This window comes from Oncorhynchus mykiss, chromosome 6 (assembly GCF_057628025.1).
Source record: "Oncorhynchus mykiss isolate SJ-2025 chromosome 6, ASM5762802v1, whole genome shotgun sequence".
Lineage (NCBI taxonomy): Eukaryota > Metazoa > Chordata > Actinopteri > Salmoniformes > Salmonidae > Oncorhynchus > Oncorhynchus mykiss.
In genome coordinates, this window is record NC_143027.1 from 22,911,081 (window position 1) to 22,934,985 (window position 23,905).

Genomic DNA, 23,905 nt, shown 5'->3' on the forward strand with positions numbered 1-23,905 from the left:
ATCCTTCTTTCAAAGCCAAAACCACCACTGGTGTGTGTAGACAAAAAGCTCTATTTACATCTTATCTAACCATAGCACCCAGTTCCAATCTAAGTGTCATGAGAATTTTCAAATCCCAATGATAATAACTATCAATCAATCAATAGCTTTGACCAATTCCCGAGGTTTGTAAGACCGTGGGTATAATAATAATTAGGCAAAGACTCAGCTTTATGCAAATGGTCTGTACAGTTTATTCAGAGAACGTTCTAAAGTCAAGAATACAAAGACATCCATTTTATACCAGGCTCCTTAATTACGCACATACTTTCACACAAACAGTAGATATCCTATGCACATACATACACACAAACAGTAGGTGAGTTTTATCCTTCTCCATAGTTCTCACCACTGTGTATCATTACCTAGCCGACAGTTCCATTCCCCCGAGATTAGGGGAACCTTGAGAAGTAAGGACGTCAGAGGACAAAAATCAGTTAACCACCTAACTGAGGAACTCAATTTAACTTTGCGCAATACCCTAGATGCAGTTGCACCCCTAAAAACTAAAAACATTTGTCATAAGAAATTATCTCCCTGGTATACAGAAAATACCCGAGCTCTGAAGCAAGCTTCCAGAAAATTGGAACGGAAATGGCGCCACACCAAACTGGAAGTCTTTCGACTAGCTTGGAAAGACAGTACCGTGCAGTATCGAAGAGCCCTCACTGCTGCTCGATCATCGTAATGATCATGATCATTAGAAAGCAAATTACGGACTCCTCTTTAAATCTGCGTATTCCTCCAAAGCTCAGTTGTCCTGAGTCTGCACAACTCTGCCAGGACGTAGGATCAAGAGAGACACTAAAGTGTACTAGATCTCTTGACACAATGATGAAAATAATCATGGCCTCTAAACCTTCAAGCTGCAAACTGGACCCTATTCCAACTAAACTACTGAAAAAGCTGCTTCCTGTGCTTGGCCCTCCTATGTTGAACATAATAAACGGCTCTCTATCCACCGGATGTGTACCAAACTCACTAAAAGTGTCAGTAATAAAGCCTCTCTTGAAAAAGCCAAACCTTGACCAAGAAAATATAAAAAAAACTAATCGGCCTGTATCGAATCTTCCATTCCTTTCAAATATTTTAGAAAAAGCTGTTGCGCAGCAACTCACTGCCTTCCTGAAGACAAACAATGTATACGAAATGCTTCAGTCTGGTTTTAGACCCCATCATAGCACTGAGACTGCTCTTGTGAAGGTGGTAAATGACATTTTAATGGCGTCAGACCGAGGCTCTGCATCTGTCCTCGTGCTCCTAGACCTTAGTGCTGCTTTTGATACCATCGATCACCACATTCTTTTGGAGAGATTGGAAACCCAAATTGGTCTACACGGACAAGTTCTGGCCTGGTTTAGATCTTATCTGTCGGAGAGATATCAGTTTGTCTCTGTGAATGGTTTGTCCTCTGACAAATCAACTGTACATTTTGGTGTTCCTCAAGGTTCCGTTTTAGGACCACTATTGTTTTCACTATATATTTGACCTCTTGGGCATGTCATTCGAAAACATAATGTTAACTTTCACTGCTATGCGGATGACACACAGCTGTACATTTCAAAGAAACATGGTGAAGCCCCAAAATTGCCCTCGCTAGAAGCCTGTGTTTCAGCCATAAGGAAGTGGATGGCTGCAAACTTTCTACTTTTAAACTCGGACAAAACAGAGATGCTTGTTTTAGGTCCCAAGAAACAAAGAGATCTTCTGTTGAATCTGACAATTAATCTTGATGGTTGTACAGTCGTCTCAAATAAAACTGTGAAGGACCTCGGCGTTACTCTGGACCCTGATCTCTCTTTTGACGAACATATCAAGACTGTTTCAAGGACAACTTTTTTCCATCTACGTAACATTGCAAAAATCAGAAACTTTCTGTCCAAAAATGATGCAGAAAAATGTATCCATGCTTTTGTTACTTCTAGGTTAGACTACTGCAATGCTTTACTTTCCGGCTACCCGGATAAAGCACTAAATAAACTTCAGTTAGTGCTAAATACGGCTGCTAGAATCCTGACTAGAACCAAAAAGATTTATAATATTACTCCAGTGCTAGCCTCCCTACACTGGCTTCCAGTTAAGGCAAGGGCTGATTTCAAGGTTTTACTGCTAACCTACAAAGAATTACATGGGCTTGCTCCTACCTATCTTTCTGATTTGCTCCTGCCGTACATACCTACACGTACGCTACGGTCACAAGACACAGGCCTCCTAATTGTCCCTAGAATTTCTAAGCAAACAGCTGGAGGCAGGGCTTTCTCCTATAGAGCTCCATTTTTATGGAATGGTCTGCCTAACCATGTGAGAGACGCAGACTCGGTCTCAACCTTTAAGTCTTTACTGAAGACTCATCTCTTCAGTGGGTCATATGATTGAGTGTAGTCTGGCCCAGGAGTGTGAAGGTGAACGGAAAGGCTCTGGAGCAACGAACCGCCCTTGCTGTCTCTGCCTGACCGGTTCCCCTCTCTCCACTGGGATTCTCTGCCTCTAACCCTATTACAGGGGCTGAGTCACTGGCTTACTGGTGCTCTTTCATGCCGTCCCTAGGAGGGGTGCGTCACTTGAGTGGGTTGAGTCACTGATGTGATCTTCCTGTCTGGGTTGGCGCCCCCCCTTGGGTTGTGCCGTGGCGGAGATCTTTGTGGGCTATACTCAGCCTTGTCTCAGGATGATAAGTTGGTGGTTGAAGATATCCCTCTAGTGGTGTGGGGGCTGTGCTTTGGTAAAGTGGGTGGGGTTATATCCTTCCTGTTTGGCCCTGTCCGGGGGTATCATCGGATGGGGTCACAGTGTCTCCTGACTCCTCCTGTCTCAGCCTCCAGTATTTATGCTGCAGTAGTTTGTGTGTCGGGGGGCTAGGGTAAGTTTGTTATATCTGGAGTACTTCTCCTGTCTTATCCGGTGTCCTGTGTGAATTTAAGTATGCTCTCTCTAATTCTCTCTTTCTCTCGGAGGACCTGATCCCTAGGACCATGCTTCAGGACTACCTGGCATGATGACTCCTTGCTGTCCCTAGTCCACCTGGCCGTGCTGCTGCTCCATTTTCAACTTTTCTGCCTGCGGCTATGGAATCCTGACCTTTTCACCGGACGTGCTACCTGTCCCAGACCTGCTGTTTTCAACTCTCTAGAGACAGCAGGAGCGGTAGAGATACTCTTAATGATCGGCTATGAAAAGCCAACTGACATTTACTCCTGATGTGCTGACTTGCTGCACCCTCGACAACTACTGTGATTATTATTATTTGACCATGCTGGTCATTCATGAACATTTGAACATCTTGGCCATGTTCTGTTATAATCTCCACCCGGCACAGCCAGAAGAGGACTGGCCACCCCTCATAGCCTGGTTCCTCTCTAGGTTTCTTCCTATGTATTGGCCTTTCTAGGGAGTTTTTCCTAGCCACCGTGCTTCTACACCTGCATTGCTTGCTGTTTGGGGTTTTAGGCTGGGTTTCTGTACAGCACTTTGAGATATCAGCTGATGTAAGAAGGGCTATATAAATACATTTGATTTGAAGTACTCCCTGTCCTCATAAGTTTCTCAGAGTCCTAGCCAGGTCGGTTCAAACACACTTTAATTGTTCTTCGGTATTTTCTTAGGCACACACACATTTCTCTCTTTCCCAGTCCAACCTAATTGGACTTATGTTAAATACTGTAATTATTCCTTCTACATGCTACATAAACTGTACTCCCTAATGGTTACGTTTCAGGGTAGAATTATTTAATCATCTTCAAACATATAAATTATTTTATCACTAAGTGCCAACACCGTTTAGCAAACTCCAGGCGTTTACATTTGTTGTTTGCTCTGAATAAAGTTGTTTTATTGGAACTCTTCCAAATAGCCTATAAATCAAATGTTATTGGTCACATACAGATATTTAGCAGATGTTATTGCGGGTGTAGCGAAATGCTTGTGTTCCTAGATCCAACAGTGCATTAGTATCTAAAAACGATTCACAAGAATACACATCTAAAAGTAAAAGAATGGAATTAAGAAATATATAAATAGAGCTATGTCGTAGTGGTATGAATTAAAATACAGTAGAATAGACTACAGTATCTCCATATGAGATCAGTAAAGCAGTTCATAAACATTAAAGTGGCCAGGGATTCCAAGTCTGTCTATAGGGCAGCAGCCTCTAAGGTGCAGGGTTGCGTAACCGGGTGGAAGCAGGCTAGTGATGGCTATTTAAACAGTCTGATGGCCTTGAGATTGAAAAACAGCTTCTGTCTCTCGGTCCCAGCTTTGATGCACCTGTACGGACCTCTACTTCTGGATGATAGTAGGGTGAACAGGCCGTGGCTCAGGTGGTTGATGTTTTTGATGATCTTTTTGGCCTTCTTGTGACATCGGGTAATCATTAGATTAAGCCGCCTCAATATTTGTAGCCGTAGGCGGTAATATCTCTCTAGGAGCTTATCCGTCGTCAGTATTGTGAGATACTGAAAGATTTGAATGGAGAAAGCTGATTCAAGAGCAGCACTACTTTTCTTTTGATCCTATCAGTATCGACACATGCTCCAACGACGCACTTAACAGTTTTATCTGTGTGGCGTTTTGGGAAACACAAGTTACATCTTCGGCCATTGTAGGATAGATGCATCATGAAAACAATCATAAGCCTCAAAAGTTCCATCGCTATCAGGAAACCGGGCCCAAGTCAAAACATTGTGTTTCAAAGTGTTAAAGCACTGCGGAGAAAAAAACAACGACCGGGATTGTAATCAATTAAGGTTACAAAATTTGGTTAGTTTGTAGACTGTTATTTTTATTCAAAGAAAATAGTCTGCGAAATGTATAGGCCTAGCCTATGTTTCACATGAAATGTGTGCTATTAGTGGTGTTTGCATAAGATGAGAGCGGCATCGATTTCAGCGCCAGGGAACTGGACAGCTCCCCCAACTGGATCATGTAAAAAACCAAACATGCCCCCAACGATGCTCTTAGCAGTGGGTCAGCATATATGGGAACTCCTTCCAGATTGTTGAAAAAGCATTCCAGGTAAAGCTGGTTGAGAGAATGTCAAGAGTATGCAAAACTGTCATTAAGGCAAAGGGTGGCTGGTTTGAAAAACCTCAAATTAATTTTGATTTGTTTAACACTTTGTTGGTTACTACATGATTCCATGTGTTATTTCATAGTTTTGATGTCTATTATTCTACATTGTAGAAAATAGTAAAAATAAAAACCCTGGAATGAGTAGGTGTGTCCAAACCTTTGACTCTTACTGTATGTACAGTGCCTTGCGAAAGTATTCGGCCCCCTTGAACTTTGCGACCTTTTGCCACATTTCAGGCTTCAAACAAAGATATAAAACTTTATTTTTTTGTGAAGAATCAACAACAAGTGGGACACAATCATGAAGTGGAACGACATTTACTGGATATTTCAAACTTTAACAAATCAAAAACTGAAAAATTGGGCGTGCAAAATTATTCAGCCCCCTTAAGTTAACACTTTGTAGCGCCACCTTTTGCTGCGATTACAGCTGTAAGTCGCTTGGGGTATGTCTCTATCAGTTTTGCACATCGAGAGACTGACATTTTTTCCCATTCCTCCTTGCAAAACAGCTCGAGCTCAGTGAGGTTGGATGGAGAGCATTTGTGAACAGCAGTTTTCAGTTCTTTCCACAGATTCTCGATTGGATTCAGGTCTGGACTTTGACTTGGCCATTCTAACACCTGGATATGTTTATTTTTGAACCATTCCATTGTAGATTTTGCTTTATGTTTTGGATCATTGTCTTGTTGGAAGACAAATCTCCGTCCCAGTCTCAGGTCTTTTGCAGACTCCATCAGGTTTTCTTCCATAATGGTCCTGTATTTGGCTCCATCCATCTTCCCATCAATTTTAACCATCTTCCCTGTCCCTGCTGAAGAAAAGCAGGCCCAAACCATGATGCTGCCACCACCATGTTTGACAGTGGGGATGGTGTGTTCAGGGTGATGAGCTGTGTTGCTTTTACGCCAAACATAACGTTTTGCATTGTTGCCAAAAAGTTCAATTTTGGTTTCATCTGACCAGAGCACCTTCTTCCACATGTTTGGTGTGTCTCCCAGGTGGCTTGTGGCAAACTTTAAACAACACTTTTTATGGATATTTTTAAGAAATGGCTTTCTTCTTGCCACTCTTCCATAAAGGCCAGATTTGTGCAATATACGACTGATTGTTGTCCTATGGACAGAGTCTCCCACCTCAGCTGTAGATCTCTGCAGTTCATCCAGAGTGAGCATGGGCCTCTTGGCTGCATCTCTGATCAGTCTTCTCCTTGTATGAGCTGAAAGTTTAGAGGGACGGCCAGGTCTTGGTAGATTTGCAGTGGTCTGATACTCCTTCCATTTCAATATTATCGCTTGCACAGTGCTCCTTGGGATGTTTAAAGCTTGGGAAATCTTTTTGTATCCAAATCCGGCTTTAAACTTCTTCACAACAGTATCTCGGACATGCCTGGTGTGTTCCTTGTTCTTCATGATGCTCTCTGCGCTTTTAACGGACCTCTGAGACTATCACAGTGCAGGTGCATTTATACGGAGACTTGATTACACACAGGTGGATTGTATTTATCATCATTAGTAATTTAGGTCAACATTGGATCATTCAGAGATCCTCACTGAACTTCTGGAGAGAGTTTGCTGCACTGAAAGTAAAGGGGCCGAATACTTTCGCAAGGCACTGTATGTATAAATAATTACCAGAACAAGGCTGCTGGCTGTATGCCAAATCCCACTGGCTAGCTGACTGAATTAAACACTATTTCATCCAACAATGAATGTCCCAATCTAATTTGATATAATACCATGATCTAAATCACACAAGTAGTTTGATATGCCCTCTTACAGAGAATCAGATACAGAGTATTACTGTTTCCTGTTTCATAAGAGAGGATTCAAGGAATTATGTTTTGTTTATCAGTGCCTTCATTAAAAACTTCAGACTAGCAATCTGATTATAACACATTTAGTGCTTCAGTTAAATCATAGCCTTTTACTCTATAAAAGGAGATATGACTGAAATAACCACATGAACAATTGTGTTCACAAAACACGTACCTGTTGCAGTGATCCTTTAATATTACTTTCTGCAAAATAAAGTGTAAACACATATATAAAACCTTAATCAACCATTTATAAAAAGGAGAAAAATGATCATAATACATGAGCATTTGGTCTACTTCCCTACACAACATCATACTCTTTCTATTATCAGTATCAAATCAACCGGACACGTTTTTCTTTCAAGATACTCATTCGGCAATTAAGTGGCAACCATGACTTCTTAAAACCAGAATAAGACGCCATGGATCTCTTGGTCTCCTTATTACCAAGTAAAACTCTGGCAAGACTGACATTCATTTGAATGCAAAAAGTACCCTTAATAAGAAAGAAAATAAAGGCTTAGAAACATTTAAAACCTTTCAAGTTAACAAAATGAACTTATAACAAATGGACCCGTAAAACAAAATAAAATTATTTAAGTTCTTTTCACATTTGTTGTGATGAGGTGAAGAAATAAGCAGAAGAACATGCGGAACAAAATCAAGTCTAAAGAAGCCACGGAAAATTAGCAACTTATTGAATGAACTCAAGCACTAGCTACAGTTGAAGTCGGAAGTTTACATACACCTTAGCCAAATACATTTAAACTCAGTTTTTCGCAATTCCTGAAGTTTAATCCTAGTAAAAATTCCCTGTTTTAGGTCAGTTAGGATTACCACTTTATTTCAAAAATGTGAAATGTCAGAATAATAGTAGAGAGAATTATTTATTTCAGCTTTTATTTCTTTCATCACATTCCCAGTGGGTCAGAAGTTTACATATACTAAGTGAGTGTTTGGTAGCATTGCCTTTAAATTGTTTAACTTGGGTCAAACACTTTTCTGGTCTTTTGCACACCAGTATTTCTACCTGCACATCGATCACTCCAGTGTTAATTTCCTCACGCCATTTGCACACTGTATATAGACTTTCTTTTTTTCTATTGTGTCATTGACTGTACGCTTGTTTATTCCATGTGTAACTCTGTTTGTGTTGCACTGCGTTGCTTTATCTTGGCCAGGTCACAGTTGTAAATGAGAACTTGTTCTCAACTAGCCTACCTGGTTAAATAAAAGGTGAAATATATATATTTTTATAACAAACCGAGTCAGGTTTGTAGGCCTCCTTGCTCGCACTCGCTTTTTCAGTTCTGCCCACAAATATTCTATAGGATTGAGGTCAGTGCTTTGTGATGGCCACACCAATACCATGACTTTGTTGTCCTTAAGCCATTTTGCCACAACTTTGTAAGTATGCTTGGGGTCAATGTCCGTTTGGAAAACCCATTTGCAACCAAGCTTTAACTTCCTGACTGATGTCTTGAGATGCTGCTTCAATATATGCACATCATTTTCCTTCCTCATGACTCCATCTATTTTGTGAAGTGCACCAGTTCCTCCTGCAGCAAAGCAACCCCACAACATGATGCTGCCACCCCTGTTTTTCACGGTTGGGATGGTGTTCTTTGGCTTGCAAGCCTCCCAATTTTTTCTCCAAACATAACGATGGTCATTATGGCCAAACGGTTCTATTTTTGTTTCATCAGACCAAAGGACATTTCTCCAAAAAGTATGATCTTTGTCCCCATGTGCAGTAGCAAACCGTAGTCTGGCTTTATTATGGCGGTTTTGGAGCAGTGGCTTCTTCCTTGCTGAGCGGCCTTTCAAGTTATGTCGATATAGGACTCGTTTTACTGAGGATATAGATACTTTTGTACCCGTTTCCTCCAGCATCTTCACAAGGTCCTTTGCTGTTCTGGGATTGATTTGTACTTTTCACACCAAAGTACGTTCATCGCTAGGAAACAGAACACATCTCCTTCCTGAGCAGTATGATGGCTGCGTGGTAACATGGTGTTTATACTTGCGTACTATTGTTTGTACAGATGAATGTGGTACCTTCAGGCATTTGGAAATTGCTCCCAAGGATGAACCAGACTTGTGGCGGTCTACAATTTTTTTTTCTGAGGTCTTGGCTGATTTCCCCATGATGTCAAGCAAACAGGCACGGAGTTTGAAGGTAGGCCTTGAAATACATCCACAGGTACACCTCCAATTGCCTCAAATTAGCCTATCAGAAGCTTCTAAAGCCATGACAATTTTCCAGAATTTTCCAAGCTGTTTAAAGGCACAGTCAACTTAGTATGTCAACTTTGACCCACTGGAATTGTGATACAGTGAATTGTAAGTAAAATAATCTGTCTGTAAACAATTGTTGGTAAAAATGATTTGCGTCATGCACAAAGTAGATAAACTATAGTTTTGGCAAGTTGGTTAGGATAACAATAAATGTGTGGAGTGGTTGAAAAACGAGTTAATGAATCCAAACTAAAATGTATGTAAACTTCAGGCTTCAACTGTATGTTCTTCAGTGGTGATATGTCAAGATGATAGATAATACAATGTCAAAATATCAGACTATAATGTTAGGGAAAAGTTTCAGTCCTCATAAATTACAACATATACAGTGGCTTCAGAAAGTATTCACACCCCTTGACTTTCTCCACATTGCTGTTATAGCCTGCATTTAAAATTGATTAAATTAAGATGTGTGTCACAGGCCTACCCACAACACCATAATGTTAAAGTGGAATCATGCATTTAGATTTTTTTACAAAATAATAAAAAATGAAAAGCTAAAACGGAGGCTATAAGTATTCAACCCTTTTGTTATGGCAAGCCTAAATAAGTTCAGGAGTAAAAATGTGCTTAACAACTCACATAATAGGTTGCATGGAGTTTATTGGCTGTGATAAGAGAAAACTGAGATTGTAGTTACTACAAAATACTAACCTAATTGACAGAGTGAAAAGAAGGAAGCCTGTACAGAATACAGCATTCAAAAACATGCATCCTGTTTGCAACAAGGCACTAAAGTAAAACTGCAAAAAAAGTAAGTTTTTTTCCCCTGAAGAAAGTGTTACGTTTGGGGTAAATCCAATACAACAAATTACAGAGTACCACTTCATATTTTCAAGCATAGTAGTTGCTGCAACATGTTATGCTTTTAATCGTTAGGGACTGGGGAGTTTCAGGGTAATAAAGAAACAGAATTGAGCTTAGCACAGAAAAATCTGAGGAAAACCTGATTTCCACCAGACACTAAGATGAATTCACCTTTCAGCAGGACAATAACCTAAAACACAAGGCCAAATATACACTGGAGTTGCTTACCAAGAAGACAGTGAATGTTCCTGAGTGGCCGAGTTAGTTTACTCAAATCTACGCCAATACATGAAAAGGGTTCTCTAGCAATGATCAACAACCAATTTGACAGAGCTTGAAGAATTTAGAAAATAATAAAATGGGCAAATGTTGCACAATCCAGGTGTGGAACGCTCTTAGAGACTTACCCAGAAAGACTCACAGCTGTAATCACTAACAAAGGTGCTTCCACAAAGTAATGACTCAGGGGTGTGAAAACGTTAGATATTTCAGTATTTAATTTAATACATTTGCAAAAATCTCTAAAAACATGCATTCACGTTGTCATTATGGGATATTGTGTGCAGTAGATGTGATCAAAAAAATGTAGTTAATCCATTTGGAATTCAGGCTGTAACAAAAAGTGGAATAAGTCAAGGGGTATGAATACTTTGATGGCACTGTACCACTTATCAATACCAATGTACATTGAAACATGATCAAGAGACATTCCGAGGGTGTCTTAGGGATATGCAAAAAACATTTCAAATTCACATGCGTATAATACACACTTGTACAAGTGTGAAATAGGACAAATGTAAGCACACCCACCCAATTATTATTACATTGTGTACTTTGCAAGAAGTAGCAGAGGAGCTTCACATAATAGAATCATAGCAAACCAACTACTGTTTGGATCCAATGCAAGTCAGATTTTAGCCACAGGTTTGCAGTAATGGGAAATATAAATACATGAGATTTAGAGGTAACATGCTATGCAATGTTCAACAGTAAATACTGTACATAAATCACAGCTCATGCGCTCTCACAAATTAGTGTTCATCCATACAATCCCTCCCTACAACTTAAACCACACAGTCTTACTCTCCAACCACACTGATCGACAAAAAAAAATAAAAAATACCACCCATGCTCCTAGTTGTGCTTGGTCAGTGAGTGCCTCAATCACCATGCAGTGCCTGGCAAGCAGACCGGAGTTAATGTGCTTTCAAATATATATAATTTTTATTTTTTAAAGTCCCTCAAAAGTTTAATCGCCACATGCAAGTGTGTTATATAGTAGATGTATGGGGGCCTAAACTAAGGTGGTACGGCAACGAGGGAGTATCCACAGCTTCCTGTACCATTCTGAAATTATTCAGTAGTGTGGTTGGAAACAAACGAAAGGCAACAAGCCAGCTTATGTTATGAGCTTATGAGAGATATCAGTGCAGCAGTGTGATGAAGTCAGACTGGTCACATACACTACATAACCAAAAAGTATGTGGACACATGCTCGTCGAACATCTCATTACAAAATCATGGACAATAATATGGAGTTGGTCCCCCCTTTGCTGCTATAACAGCCTCCACTCTTCTGGGAAGGCTTTCCACTAGATGTTGGAGCATTGCTGCAGGAACTTGCTTCCATTCAGCCAAAAAAGCATTACTGAGGTCGGGCACTGATGTTGGGCGATTGGGTCTGGCTCGCAGTCGGCGTTCCAATTCATCCCAAAGGTGTTTTAATGAAGTTGAGGTCAGGGCTCTGTGCAAACCATTTCTAGATATTTCTCACTTAATGCACAGGAGCATTGTCATGCTGAAACAGGAAAGGGCCTTCCCCAAACTGTTGCCACAAAGTTGGAAGCACAGAATTGTCTAAAATGTCAGTATGCTGTAGTGTTAAGATTTCCCTTCACTGGAAGTAGCCTGAAGACCCAGATCTTTATTCCTCCTCCACCAAACTTTACAGTTGGCACTATGCATTCGGGCAGGTAGCGTTCTCCTGGCAGCCGCCAAACCCACATTTGTCTGTCGCACTGCCAGATGGTGAAGTGTGATCCATCACTCCAGAGAACGAGTTTCCACTGCTCCAGAGTGCAATGACGACAAGCTTTACACCACTCCAGCCAACGCTTGACATTGCGCATGGTGCTTGTGTGTGGCTGCTCACTTTGGAAACCCATTTCAAGAAGCTCCCGATGAACAGTTCTTGTGCTGATGTTGCTTCCAGAGGCAGTTTGAAAGTTGGTAGTGAGTGTTGCACCCGAGGACAGACGATTGTTACATGATACGAAGCCTCAGCACTTGGCGGTCCCGTTCTGTGAGCATGTGTGGCCAACCACTTTGCGGCTGAGCTGTTGTTGCTCATAGACGTTTCCACTTCACAATAAAAAAAAATAAAGTTGACCGGGGCAGTTATAGCAGGGCAGAAATTTGACAAACTGACTGGTTGGAAAGGTGGCATCCTATGACAGTGCCAGGTTGAAAGTCACTGAACTCTTTAGCAATGCCATTCTCCTGCCAATGTTTGTCTATGGAGATTGCATGGCGGTGTGCTCGATTCCATACACCTGCCAGCAACGGGTGTGGCCGAAAAAGCCGAATCCACTCATTTGAAGGGGTATCCACATACTTTGTATATATAATGTCCTTTAACATTTCTAACACTTGCCTCGCTATACTGGATGGTGGATTAAACCACACTAATAAACCCACAGAAACTAATAAGCAGAGGCACAATAACATGACAGTCATTCTTCATTCCAATATCTTTCTTGCCAAGTATGTAAACTACATACAGTGCCTTGCGAAAGTATTCGGCCCCCTTGAACTTTGCGACCTTTTACCACATTTCAGGCTTCAAACATAAAGATATAAAACTGTATTTTTTTGTGAAGAATCAACAACAAGTGGGATACAATCATGAAGTGGAACGACATTTATTGGATATTTCAAACTTTTTTAACAAAACAAAAACTGAAATATTGGGCGTGCAAAATTATTCAGCCCCTTTACTTTCAGTGCAGCAAACTCTCTCCAGAAGTTCAGTGAGGATCTCTGAATGATCCAATGTTGACCTAAATGACTAATGATGATAAATACAATCCACCTGTGTGTAATCAAGTCTCCGTATAAATGCACCTGCACTGTGATAGTCTCAGAGGTCCGTTAAAAGCGCAGAGAGCATCATGAAGAACAAGGAACACACCAGGCAGGTCCGAGATACTGTTGTGAAGAAGTTTAAATCCGGATTTGGATACAAAAAGATTTCCCAAGCTTTAAACATCCCAAGGAGCACTGTGCAAGCGATACTATTGAAATGGAAGGAGTATCAGACCACTGCAAATCTACCAAGACCTGGACGTCCCTCTAAACTTTCAGCTCATACAAGGAGAAGATCAGAGATGCAGCCAAGAGGCCCATGATCACTCTGGATGAACTGCAGAGATCTACAGCTGAGGTGGGAGACTCTGTCCATAGGACAACAATCAGTCGTATATTGCACAAATCTGGCCTTTATGGAAGAGTGGTAAGAAGAAAGCCATTTCTTAAAGATATCCATAAAAAGTGTCGTTTAAAGTTTGCCACAAGCCACCTGGGAGACACACCAAACATGTGGAAGAAGGTGCTCTGGTCAGATGAAACCAAAATGGAACTTTTTGGCAACAATGCAAAACGTTATGTTTGGCGTAAAAGCAACATAGCTGAACACACCATCCCCACTGTCAAACATGGTGGTGGCAGCATCATGGTTTGGGCCTGCTTTTCTTCAGCAGGGACAGGGAAGATGGTTAAAATTGATGGGAAGATGGATGGAGCCAAATACAGGACCATTCTGGAAGAAAACCTGATGGAGTCTGCAAAAGACCTGAGACTGGGACGGAGATTTGTCTTCCAACAAGACAATGATCCAAAACATAAAGCAAAATCTACAATGGAATGGTTCAAAAATGAACATATCCAGGTGTTAGAATGGCCAAGTCAAAGTCCAGACCTGAATCCAATCGAGAATCTGTGGAAAGAACTGAAAACTGCTGTTCACAAATGCTCTCCATCCAACCTCACTGAGCTCGAGCTGTTTTGCAAGGAGGAATGGGAAAAAATGTCAGTCTCTCGATGTGCAAAACTGATAGAGACATACCCCAAGCGACTTACAGCTGTAATCACAGCAAAAGGTGGCGCTACAAAGTATTAACTTAAGGGGGCTGAATAATTTTGCACGCCCAATTTTTCAGTTTTTGATTTGTTAAAAAAGTTTGAAATATCCAATAAACGTCGTTCCACTTCATGATTGTGTCCCACTTGTTGTTGATTCTTCACAAAAAAAATACAGTTTTATATCTTTATGTTTGAAGCCTGAAATGTGGCAAAAGGTCGCAAAGTTCAAGGGGGCCGAATACTTTCGCAAGGCACTGTAGAATTGAGTTCCACATTAATGTTAGTAAGGCTTTATATCAATGAAGTAAAATGGGTGAAGATAGCACAGATATATCATTTACATAGGTGTTACTTAAGCATTTCTTGTAGTTATAATTTGCTGTGCAAATTTCTTTGTAGGCTAGGTAAATGTTACTGGCAAGATGGAATATATCAACTTACAAAAAGTTTTGTTTACACACACACACACACACACACACACACACACGATTAGTTAAATCCATTGTGAGTTGAGCTCAGAGTATCTAATAACACATCAATCTTATAGTTCAAGAGCACTGGACTGTGAACAATCCTGGGAGTTCAATGTATGGAATGCAAATCAGTCTGCCGTTGGTGGAAGTAATGTGTCAACACTAACAATATGTTAATACATTTGGGTCCAGCAGCAAAACTGATGCATTTTGCAGTTGAAAAACTTTCCCAATCTTGATTGATGACGACAACAAAAGTGACTATGAAGAATGTTCAACCTTGAGACTCAACATCCTGGCCAAACAGTCCAATCAAATCACCAAGAAGCAGGGCTTTTGCCAAGTCTAGCCCTGGACTTCACATAAAGAAAAAACACATTCCTTTTTTGGTTCAGGATTAAGACAGTTCTGTGTGAGAAAGCTGTCACGGAGAGGCATTGTGTTGGTCCCGTATAGTTCATTGGTCTCTGTTACCAATACAAAATGCTACTGTAGCAATGTTCACGCTCCTAAAAACAGACCAAAAGCACATCAACATTGTAGCTTGAATCTAACAGGTGATCGTGAGAGCACCTGACAGCTTTATCCCTTATGATGTAGCTAGTGTTTTTCATATAACTGCTCAATAACTAGTGTTTCTAAACTAGTGTTTCTAAAAAGCTTCACTTCGATTTCTCCAAAGATGCTTTGAAAGCATGGAGCATTGAAACAGTTTCATTGAGACATTTTTGCTACAACCTCTCTTAGGAAGTCAGTGATGCAATTTAAACAGGCACTTAATCCATGATAAAAGATGAACCTGCACCTGACAAAGTGTTCCATTTGTCCCTCTTATTTCCATAGAAAATAAGTGCCATGAACATACTACACACAATGGGTATGGTTTGGCTGAAACATTTTGGATAACCCCTTGGCTAGAAGAGTAAAGGCTGGGTGCAAGGCACAACGACTGGGAGAGTCTGTAGCATGTTCTCCAACTGGTTTAACCAGATCATTTGGATTAAGGGTCATCTCAACCGGGTTATCCAGTAATGGATCAGAGTAAAAATAGAATCCCCAACAGAGCAGGCCCTGAATAGGTGCTTGAAGTGGCCTTAAGCTGTGTGTCCATCACACGTAAGGTGTCAGTGAAAAGGGCAAGACTGTTCACAATAGCAATATTATGAATAGCTTGCAGTGAGCTTATTTGTATGTTTCTTATGGCGATTCAAATCTAGCAGGCCTCTAGACCAGAGAGAGTGGCCGGCGTGTGGCACGGCTGGGATGAAGGGTGGTTCAGTGAAGTGAGCTATAACACCAGAGTTGAATGTCGAGTTGAAGTGTTGGAGGTGCAGTGAGGTCAGAGGAGCTTCCGAGCAGGGCTGCAGGTTGTGCTTGCAGTGTTGGGTGGGGAAATCACATCAGGTCTCAAAGTACTTGTAGATGGCCGTGACGTAGGTCATCACACTCTGCCAGTCTGGTCTCTCAGTACTGGCCATCTCATTCAGGTCCTGCAGCAGAGAATGAGACCACGGGGGTGACAGAAGCTTTGTCGTTAAGACACATAATGCCTTGGAAAAAGTCCTTGCCATTTGTTCATCTTTGTATCATTTATTTACAGTGCCTTGCGAAAGTATTCGGCCCCCTTGAACTTTGCGACCTTTTGCCACATTTACGGCTTCAAACAAAGATATAAAACTGTATTTTTTTGTGAAGAATCAACAACAAGTGGGACACAATCATGAAGTGGAACAACATTTATTGGATATTTCAAACTTTAACAAATCAAAAACTGAAAAATTGCAAAATTATTCAGCCCCCTTAAGTTAATACTTTGTAGCGCCACCTTTTGCTGCGATTACAGCTGTAAGTCGCTTGGGGTATGTCTATCAGTTTTGCACATCGAGAGACTGACATTTTTTCCCATTCCTCCTTGCAAAACAGCTCGAGCTCAGTGAGGTTGGATGGAGAGCATTTGTGAACAGCAGTTTTCAGTTCTTTCCACAGATTCTCGATTGGATTCAGGTCTGGACTTTGACTTGGCCATTCTAACACCTGGATATGTTTATTTTTGAACCATTCCATTGTAGATTTTGCTTTGTTTTGGATCATTGTCTTGTTGGAAGACAAATCTCCGTCCCAGTTTCAGGTCTTTTGCAGACTCCATCAGGTTTTCTTCCAGAATGGTCCTGTATTTGGCTCCATCCATCTTCCCATCAATTTTAACCATCTTCCCTGTCCCTGCTGAAGAAAAGCAAGCCCAAACCATGATGCTGCCACCACCATGTTTGACAGTGGGGATGGTGTGTTCAGCTGTGTTGCTTTTACGCCAAACATAACGTTTTGCATTGTTGCCAAAAAGTTCAATTTTGGTTTCATCTGACCAGAGCACCTTCTTCCACATGTTTGGTGTGTCTACCCGGTTGGCTTGTGGCAAACTTTAAACAACACATTTTATGGATATCTTTAAGAAATGGCTTTCTTCTTGCCACTCTTCCATAAAGGCCAGATTTGTGCAATATACGACTGATTGTTGTCCTATGGACAGAGTCTCCCACCTCAGCTGTAGATCTCTGCAGTTCATCCAGAGTGATCATGGGCCTCTTGGCTGCATCTCTGATCAGTCTTCTCCTTGTATGAGCTGAAAGTTTAGAGGGACGGCCAGGTCTTGGTAGATTTGCAGTGGTCTGATACTCCTTCCATTTCAATATTATCGCTTGCACAGTGCTCCTTGGGATGTTTAAAGCTTGGGAAATCTTTTTGTATCCAAATCCGGCTTTAAACTTCTTCACAACAATATCTCGGACCTGCCTGGTGTGTTCCTTGTTCTTCATGATGCTCTCTGCGCTTTTGACGGACCTCTGAGACTATCACAGTGCAGGTGCATTTATACGGAGACTTGATGACACACAGGTGGATTGTATTTATCATCATTAGTCATTTAGGTCAACATTGGATCATTCAGAGATCCTCACTGAACTTCTGGAGAGAGTTTGCTGCACTGAAAGTAAAGGGGCTGAATAATTTTGCACGCCCAATTATTCCGTTTTTGATTTGTTAAAAAAGTTTGAAATATCCAATAAACGTCGTTCCACTTCATGATTGTGTCCCACTTGTTGTTGATTCTTCACAAAAAAATACAGTTTTATATCTTTATGTTTGAAGCCTGAAATGTGGCAAAAGGTCGCAAAGTTCAAGGGGGCCGAATACTTTCGCAAGGCACTGTAAATAAAAACTTGAAATAACATGCTGTTGTTGTCTAGGTCAGAGTTACACAATCTGACTAGAAATAACTGTGGAGGTCAGAAAATTGCTTTTGTGGCATAAATTCTGAAAAGAAGAGCTTGCATCTTCTATTTCTGGAACCAAGTGAACCCATAAAACAAATGTCAGGACAATTCACACAGGGCCTGCTTTATACCTAGCTATGGATAGTGATATACACTCATGCGAGGACTTATTTTGTGAAAAGGGCTAAAATAGCAGTCCAGGTGATACTATGAAACTGCACCTGCAAGCCTGCTCAATGAAGGCAGTTTCATCCTAAAGATCCTCTCTACAGGAGTCTGCCTATAAGAGCCTATACAGTCCACAATCTCAATGCCTCACAGAAAACATACCATCCTCAACATGCAATAGAATAGCAGGCCACAATTCACAACCTTGCCAGTGACATTGTGGTGATTTTTAAAGGTGAAATGAGCCTGAAAGATTCTCTATTCAAAATTAGATTTTCTTTTAAGCTGTGAGATATAGTTTTGAATATAATCCTGTGAAAATATTCAGTTCAGTTAATCTTTCACTTACCAGAGTGGACTTGATCCCCACACTCTCTGCAGCCTGGAAGGCTAGTGTGAAATTTTGCCTCTAAAGATAGGGAGACAAAAACACACTAATGATCCCTGATGACAGATTAATGAGACAACTGTAAACAATAGCTAGGTTCTAGGTTCCAATTGGTGAGAGATTTATGTAAATATTCAAAAATCTACATAAAACAATATGCACATTTTCCCACCAGAATTTCCATCAAACTGACATGGTGCAGATAAAGGTACGCGCGTGCAGATAAAGGTACGCGCGTGCCGACATGGGGCAGATAAAGGTACGCGCGTGCCGACATGGTGCAGATAAAGGTACGCGCGTGCCGACATGGTGCAGATAAAGGTACGCGCGTGCCGACATGGGGCAGATAAAGGTACGCGCGTGCCGACATGGGGCAGATAAAGGTACGCGCGTGCCGACATGGTGCAGATAAAGGTACGCGCGTGCCGACATGGTGCACATAAAAATTACTTGTGGTTATGTTCCCATGTACCGAATAAAAAAACTAAGTTAAAATGGGCTTCCATCGCAACTTCAACTCTAATGATGATTTTGTCACAAAAATTGTTGCGATAAATAGCAAACTTGCACAACCTGGTTTCAGCACACGCTCTCTAGACTTGGCTGAAAGTGGACAGGGGGTTATATGATTTTAAAAGAGTAAGATTTTTATTTAATATTTGGCAGCCGAGCACCGATCATCATGTCATCAGCATTCACAGAATAGCCTACCTTTGATATTTAGCCTATTGTAAATTTGCATGATTACCGTACACTTAACCACAAATAAACTTTTGATGCTTTTCCGTGTGGTGGTGGTAGGCCCATATTATCTTGTGACTCCGAGTTTACTTCGATATAATGTTATTATATCAATATTTGCACATAAAGGCATTTCCACTGCATTTCTTGAATAATTAATTTTAGTCACAAAAAGATCCCACCAGGTCAAACGAAACAAATTGTCTATCGACATTTGTGAATTTGCACCAACATTTCCTGTTTCCATAAGCCCTGTTGTGACTTATTTTAGTCAGGTAATTCTTCCACATGTAATGGTTGGATGGAAATCTGGATATAGTTCTTTGACACATTGTTACTCATCATCATCATCATCATCATCACCACCATAGTAGGAGGTAGGCTTGCCTTGTCCTGGCTCGTGAGCTCCTGGTAGGGGATGTGAGCAGGCAGGTAGGTGTGTAGCACAGCACAGAACGCAAGGCCGTCGTTCCAGCTGCTGCTGAAGTTTGTTATGTCGATGTTCTGCCAGAAAGAGGGGCAAAGGGTTATTTTCATTGTAGTGCAAATGTACAGTGTAAAGACATGTGGGATGCAGGAGGAGTTTGGTATTGATAATACAATATATAACTGGGTCAGGTCCCAGACGTTGGTCCTAAAAGCACCATGCTGCCTCATCCTACTGGTGGCTATAATGTCTCAAATAAACAGGCTTGTGTTCCCCAAGAACAAGCTGTTTTATGAGAATGACCTCGTTTCTCTGAAGGATGAGGTCGTATACACCGAGTGTACAAAACATTAAGAACACATTGCAAATATTGAGTTGCACCTCTTTGCCCTCAGAACAGTCTCAATGCATCAGGTCATGCACTCTACAAGGTGTCGAAAGCGTTCCACAGGGATGCTGGCCCATGTTGACTCCAATGCTTCCCACAGTTGTGTCAAGTTGGCTGGATGTCCTTTGGATGGGGGACCATTCTTGATACACAAGGGAAACTTTTGAGTGTGAAAAACCCAGCAGCGTTGCAGTTCTTGACACATCACATTTACATAAGTATTTAGATCCTGTACTCAGAACTTTGTTGAAGCACCTTTGACAGCGATTACAGCCTTGAGTCTTCTTAGGTATGACGTTACAAGCTTGGCACACCTGTATTTGGGGTGTTTCTCCCATTCTTCTCTGCAGATCCTCTCAAGCTCTGTCAGGTTGGATGGTGAGCGTCGCTGCACAGCTATTTTCAGGTCCATCCATAGATGTTTGATCGGGTTCAAGTCCGGGCTCTGGTTGGGCTACTCAAGGACATTCAGAGGCTTGTCCGGAAGCTACTCCTGCATTGTCATAGCTGAGTGCTTAGGGTCGTTCTGTCTGGTGGAGTCCTTCTGGAAGGTTCTCCCAACTCCACAGAGGACCTCTGGAGCTCTGTCAGAGTGACCATCAGGTTCCTGGTCACCTCCCTGACCAAAGCCCTTCTCCCCCGATTTCTCAGTTTGGCCAGGTGGCCAGCTCTAGGAAGGGTCTTGGTGGCTCCAAACTTCTTCCATTTAAGAATGATGGAAGCCACTGTGTTCTTGGAGACCTTCAATGCTGCAGAAATGTTTTGGTACCCTTCCCCAGATCTGTGCCTCGACACAAGCCTGACTGAGCTCTACGGACAATTATTTTGACCTCATAGCTTGGTTTTTGCTCTGGAAGCTAAATAAACTCATACCTGTTTAGGCAAGATGCTGGTTAGTGGAGTATAACACTTAAAAAAGGAGAGCTGCACACCCTAGGAGCTCAGATGAAATAATTAAATAACCAACATTGACAGACAAGCGGTCTTCATCATTGGTTTTTGCTCTGACATGCACGGTCAACTGTGGGACCTTATATAGACAGGTGTGTGCCTTTCCAAATCATGTCCAATCAATTTAATTTACCTCAGGTGGACTCCAGTCAAGTTGTAGAAACGTCACAAGGATGATCAATGGAAACAGGATACACCTGAGCTCAATTTCAAGTCTCATAGCAAAGGGTCTGAATACTTATGTTAATAAGGTAACGGTTTTTGAAATGTTCAAAATGTCTAAAAACCTGTTTTCGCTTTGTAATTATTGGATACTGTGCGTAGAGTTTTTATTTATCTATCAACTTTAAAATAAGGCTGTAACATAAAATGTGGAAAAAGGTCATTACCTTCCGAATGCACTGTAAATCTTTTGTCTTGCCCATTCACCTTCTGAATGGCACACGTACTGTACACAATCCATGTCTCAATTGTCTAAAGGCTTAAAAAGTCCTTCTTTAACCCATCTCCTACCCTTCATACACTGATTGAAGTGGATTTAACAAGTGACATTTATAAGGGATCATAGCTTTCACCTGGTCAGTCTATGTCATGAAAGCGCTGGTGTTATTAAATGTTTTGTATACTTAGTGTATGCTGATTGAGTATGATGTGTCTGCTCAAGTTAATCTGACCAGATGAAACGATCAATCAAATATATTTTATAAAGCCTTTTTACATCAGCAGCTGTCACAAAGTGCTTATACAGATATAGCAATGCAGATGTAGAAGCACAGGGGCTAGGAAAAACTCCCTAGAAAGACAGGAACCTAGAGAGGAACCAGGCTCAGAGGGGTGGCCAGTTCTCTTCTGGCTTTGCCGGCTGGAGATTAAAAGAGTACATGACCATTAAGGCCAGATAGTTCAAGATGTTCAAACGTTCATAGATGACCAGCAGATAAGATGACTAGCAGGGTAAAATAATAATCAGTGGTTATAGAAGGTGTAACAGGTCAGCACCTCAGGAGTAAATATAAGTTGGCTTTTCATAGCCGAGCACTTAGTTGGTCGAGACAGCAAGTGTGGTAGAGAGAAAGAGTGCGATAGAAACTAGATTTCTGTTAGCACATTATAATCCTGGCAGGATTGTTTCCTCAGCTACAACAACAACAAAATAATTCCCCACAAAAAACAAAGATGGTTAGTTTCCATCCCACTAGCGCAATGCATTACATCCCAATGCTTTCCTCCCAGCCAGGCAAACCACAGCTTTTCTGTCAGGCAGTTGAAAGGACGTGTGTAATTTGGCACAATTCCTGAAGAGGACCTCTGTAAAGGGGGAACCATGACGACCATTCACTCTCTGCACCAGAACCAACAAGACCATTGAAAACAAAGCTGTTTCAATATGATAGACTGAGTCTTAAAAACTTGCCCTAGATAGCAAATTCAACAAATCAATATAGTTGATTTATAGTAGCTAAATGTTTATTCCCTCTCTGGATGACGCTTGAAGCCGTTCCCAGGCACTGTTGGTCCAATCCCATGCTTTAGAGTAGGAGAGGAACTATAAGGACAACACAATAAAACTGACAAGTCCTCATAACATCGAGAATGGTTTAGGACTTGAAAAGGAGAGCATAAAGGATGCACTGATATAGGTGTCTGAGAGGGGCTCTTAAAACTCAATCAACTAGACTCTGGAGGAATAAAGGACATTCTGACGCTATTCAACGCTATTGAATTAGACTGTCATTAATGAACCTCACACCAGATATTTTAACTTCTAAAAAGAAAACATCCATTGGATCAGTCTCACTGTTGAGATATTTAACTAAATAAATGATTATCAACAGGCGAGTCAGTGACATGAGAGGTGAAATGACCCGAGATTTCATTCTCATCCCAACAGGTCTGTTCTGACTGAACGACACATACCTGGTACCCCTCAGTCTTCTTCTGGCACCACTTGAGCAGCGCGTTCCTCTTGGAACCCCCATACTCCCGGGCCAGGGCTGAGAGGGGGTCCTTCCGCTCCTCTCTGAACACAAATCACATAGGAAAGGGCAGAGTCATTTGAATTAATACACATATCCAGATCCCATGTACCTGGCTAGTCCACAAAGTCCATTGAAGCCTAAATGCTATAGTCAAAATCAGTGTTGTAGTACTCGAGACCGGTCTCCAGACCACACAGAGTGTCTCAGTCTCGACTAGGTCTCGGACAAATCAGGACTCGTCATTTCTTCCCGAGACCATTAATAATTATCAGCTCCTATTCAGTAAGCGCATAAAACCACTTCATCAGGCTAGCATTCTCACTATTAGTAAGTTGAGACTGGGGAAGTTGTAGAGTGGCTCCCTATTTGCCCTCAGCTTGCATTCTGAATGTCTAAATATAAACACACAGAAACACTGGACATTTTCAACTCTTATTATGGTGGCGATTTGACACAATTACAATCATGGTCTTGAATTGGACTTTTTGTGCATTTTTCTGGTCCGGTCTTGACACACTCTCGAACCCCTCCCGGTCTTGACACACTCTCGAACCCCTCCCGGTCTTGACACACTCTCGAACCCCTCCCGGTCTTGACACACTCTCGAACCCCTCCCGGTCTTGGGTTTGACTCAATTGAATCAGTCTAGCTTTAAGTGGTCTCGAAAACAAAACTGGTAAAAATAGAATGTTAACCATACAAAGGACTTAGTGGACTCCTATGTATGGTATGAAAGTATGGAGCTGGTAAGGCTGTTACCGGAGGCGGCTGCGTGCAGTGGGGGTGACGGAGGCGGTGGGAGAGGAGGAGGACAGGGAGGAAGCAGAGCCCATGGCCATCAGAGAGGACGAGGTGCCACCCTCAGGGGCAGAGATGTCCCTCTTCATCTCCTCACTGCTCCTGCGGGACACTGGCCACCAAAAAACAGACAACCATACAGTGTGGCTGACACGT

The 23,905-nt window shown here is 41.6% G+C and overlaps 1 protein-coding gene across 4 annotated transcripts in view; it reads right to left on the reverse strand.

The window, feature by feature from the left end:
- Nucleotides 1-14,437: 14,437 nt before the first annotated feature.
- The window catches only part of LOC110525523 (cytospin-A), a 30,077-nt gene continuing 20,609 nt past the window's right edge, over nucleotides 14,438-23,905 (reverse strand). For all 4 annotated transcript variants that reach the window (XM_090237265.1, XM_021605706.3, XM_021605707.3 and 1 more), the window contains 5 exons: nucleotides 23,711-23,861; nucleotides 22,890-22,992; nucleotides 19,594-19,710; nucleotides 18,427-18,486; nucleotides 14,438-16,130 (listed from right to left, as the gene is read on the reverse strand). In XM_090237265.1, coding sequence (XP_090093391.1) covers nucleotides 16,041-16,130; nucleotides 18,427-18,486; nucleotides 19,594-19,710; nucleotides 22,890-22,992; nucleotides 23,711-23,861 — 521 coding nt within the window. In that variant the 3' untranslated portion in view covers nucleotides 14,438-16,040. The remainder of the gene's footprint in view (nucleotides 16,131-18,426; nucleotides 18,487-19,593; nucleotides 19,711-22,889; nucleotides 22,993-23,710; nucleotides 23,862-23,905) is intronic.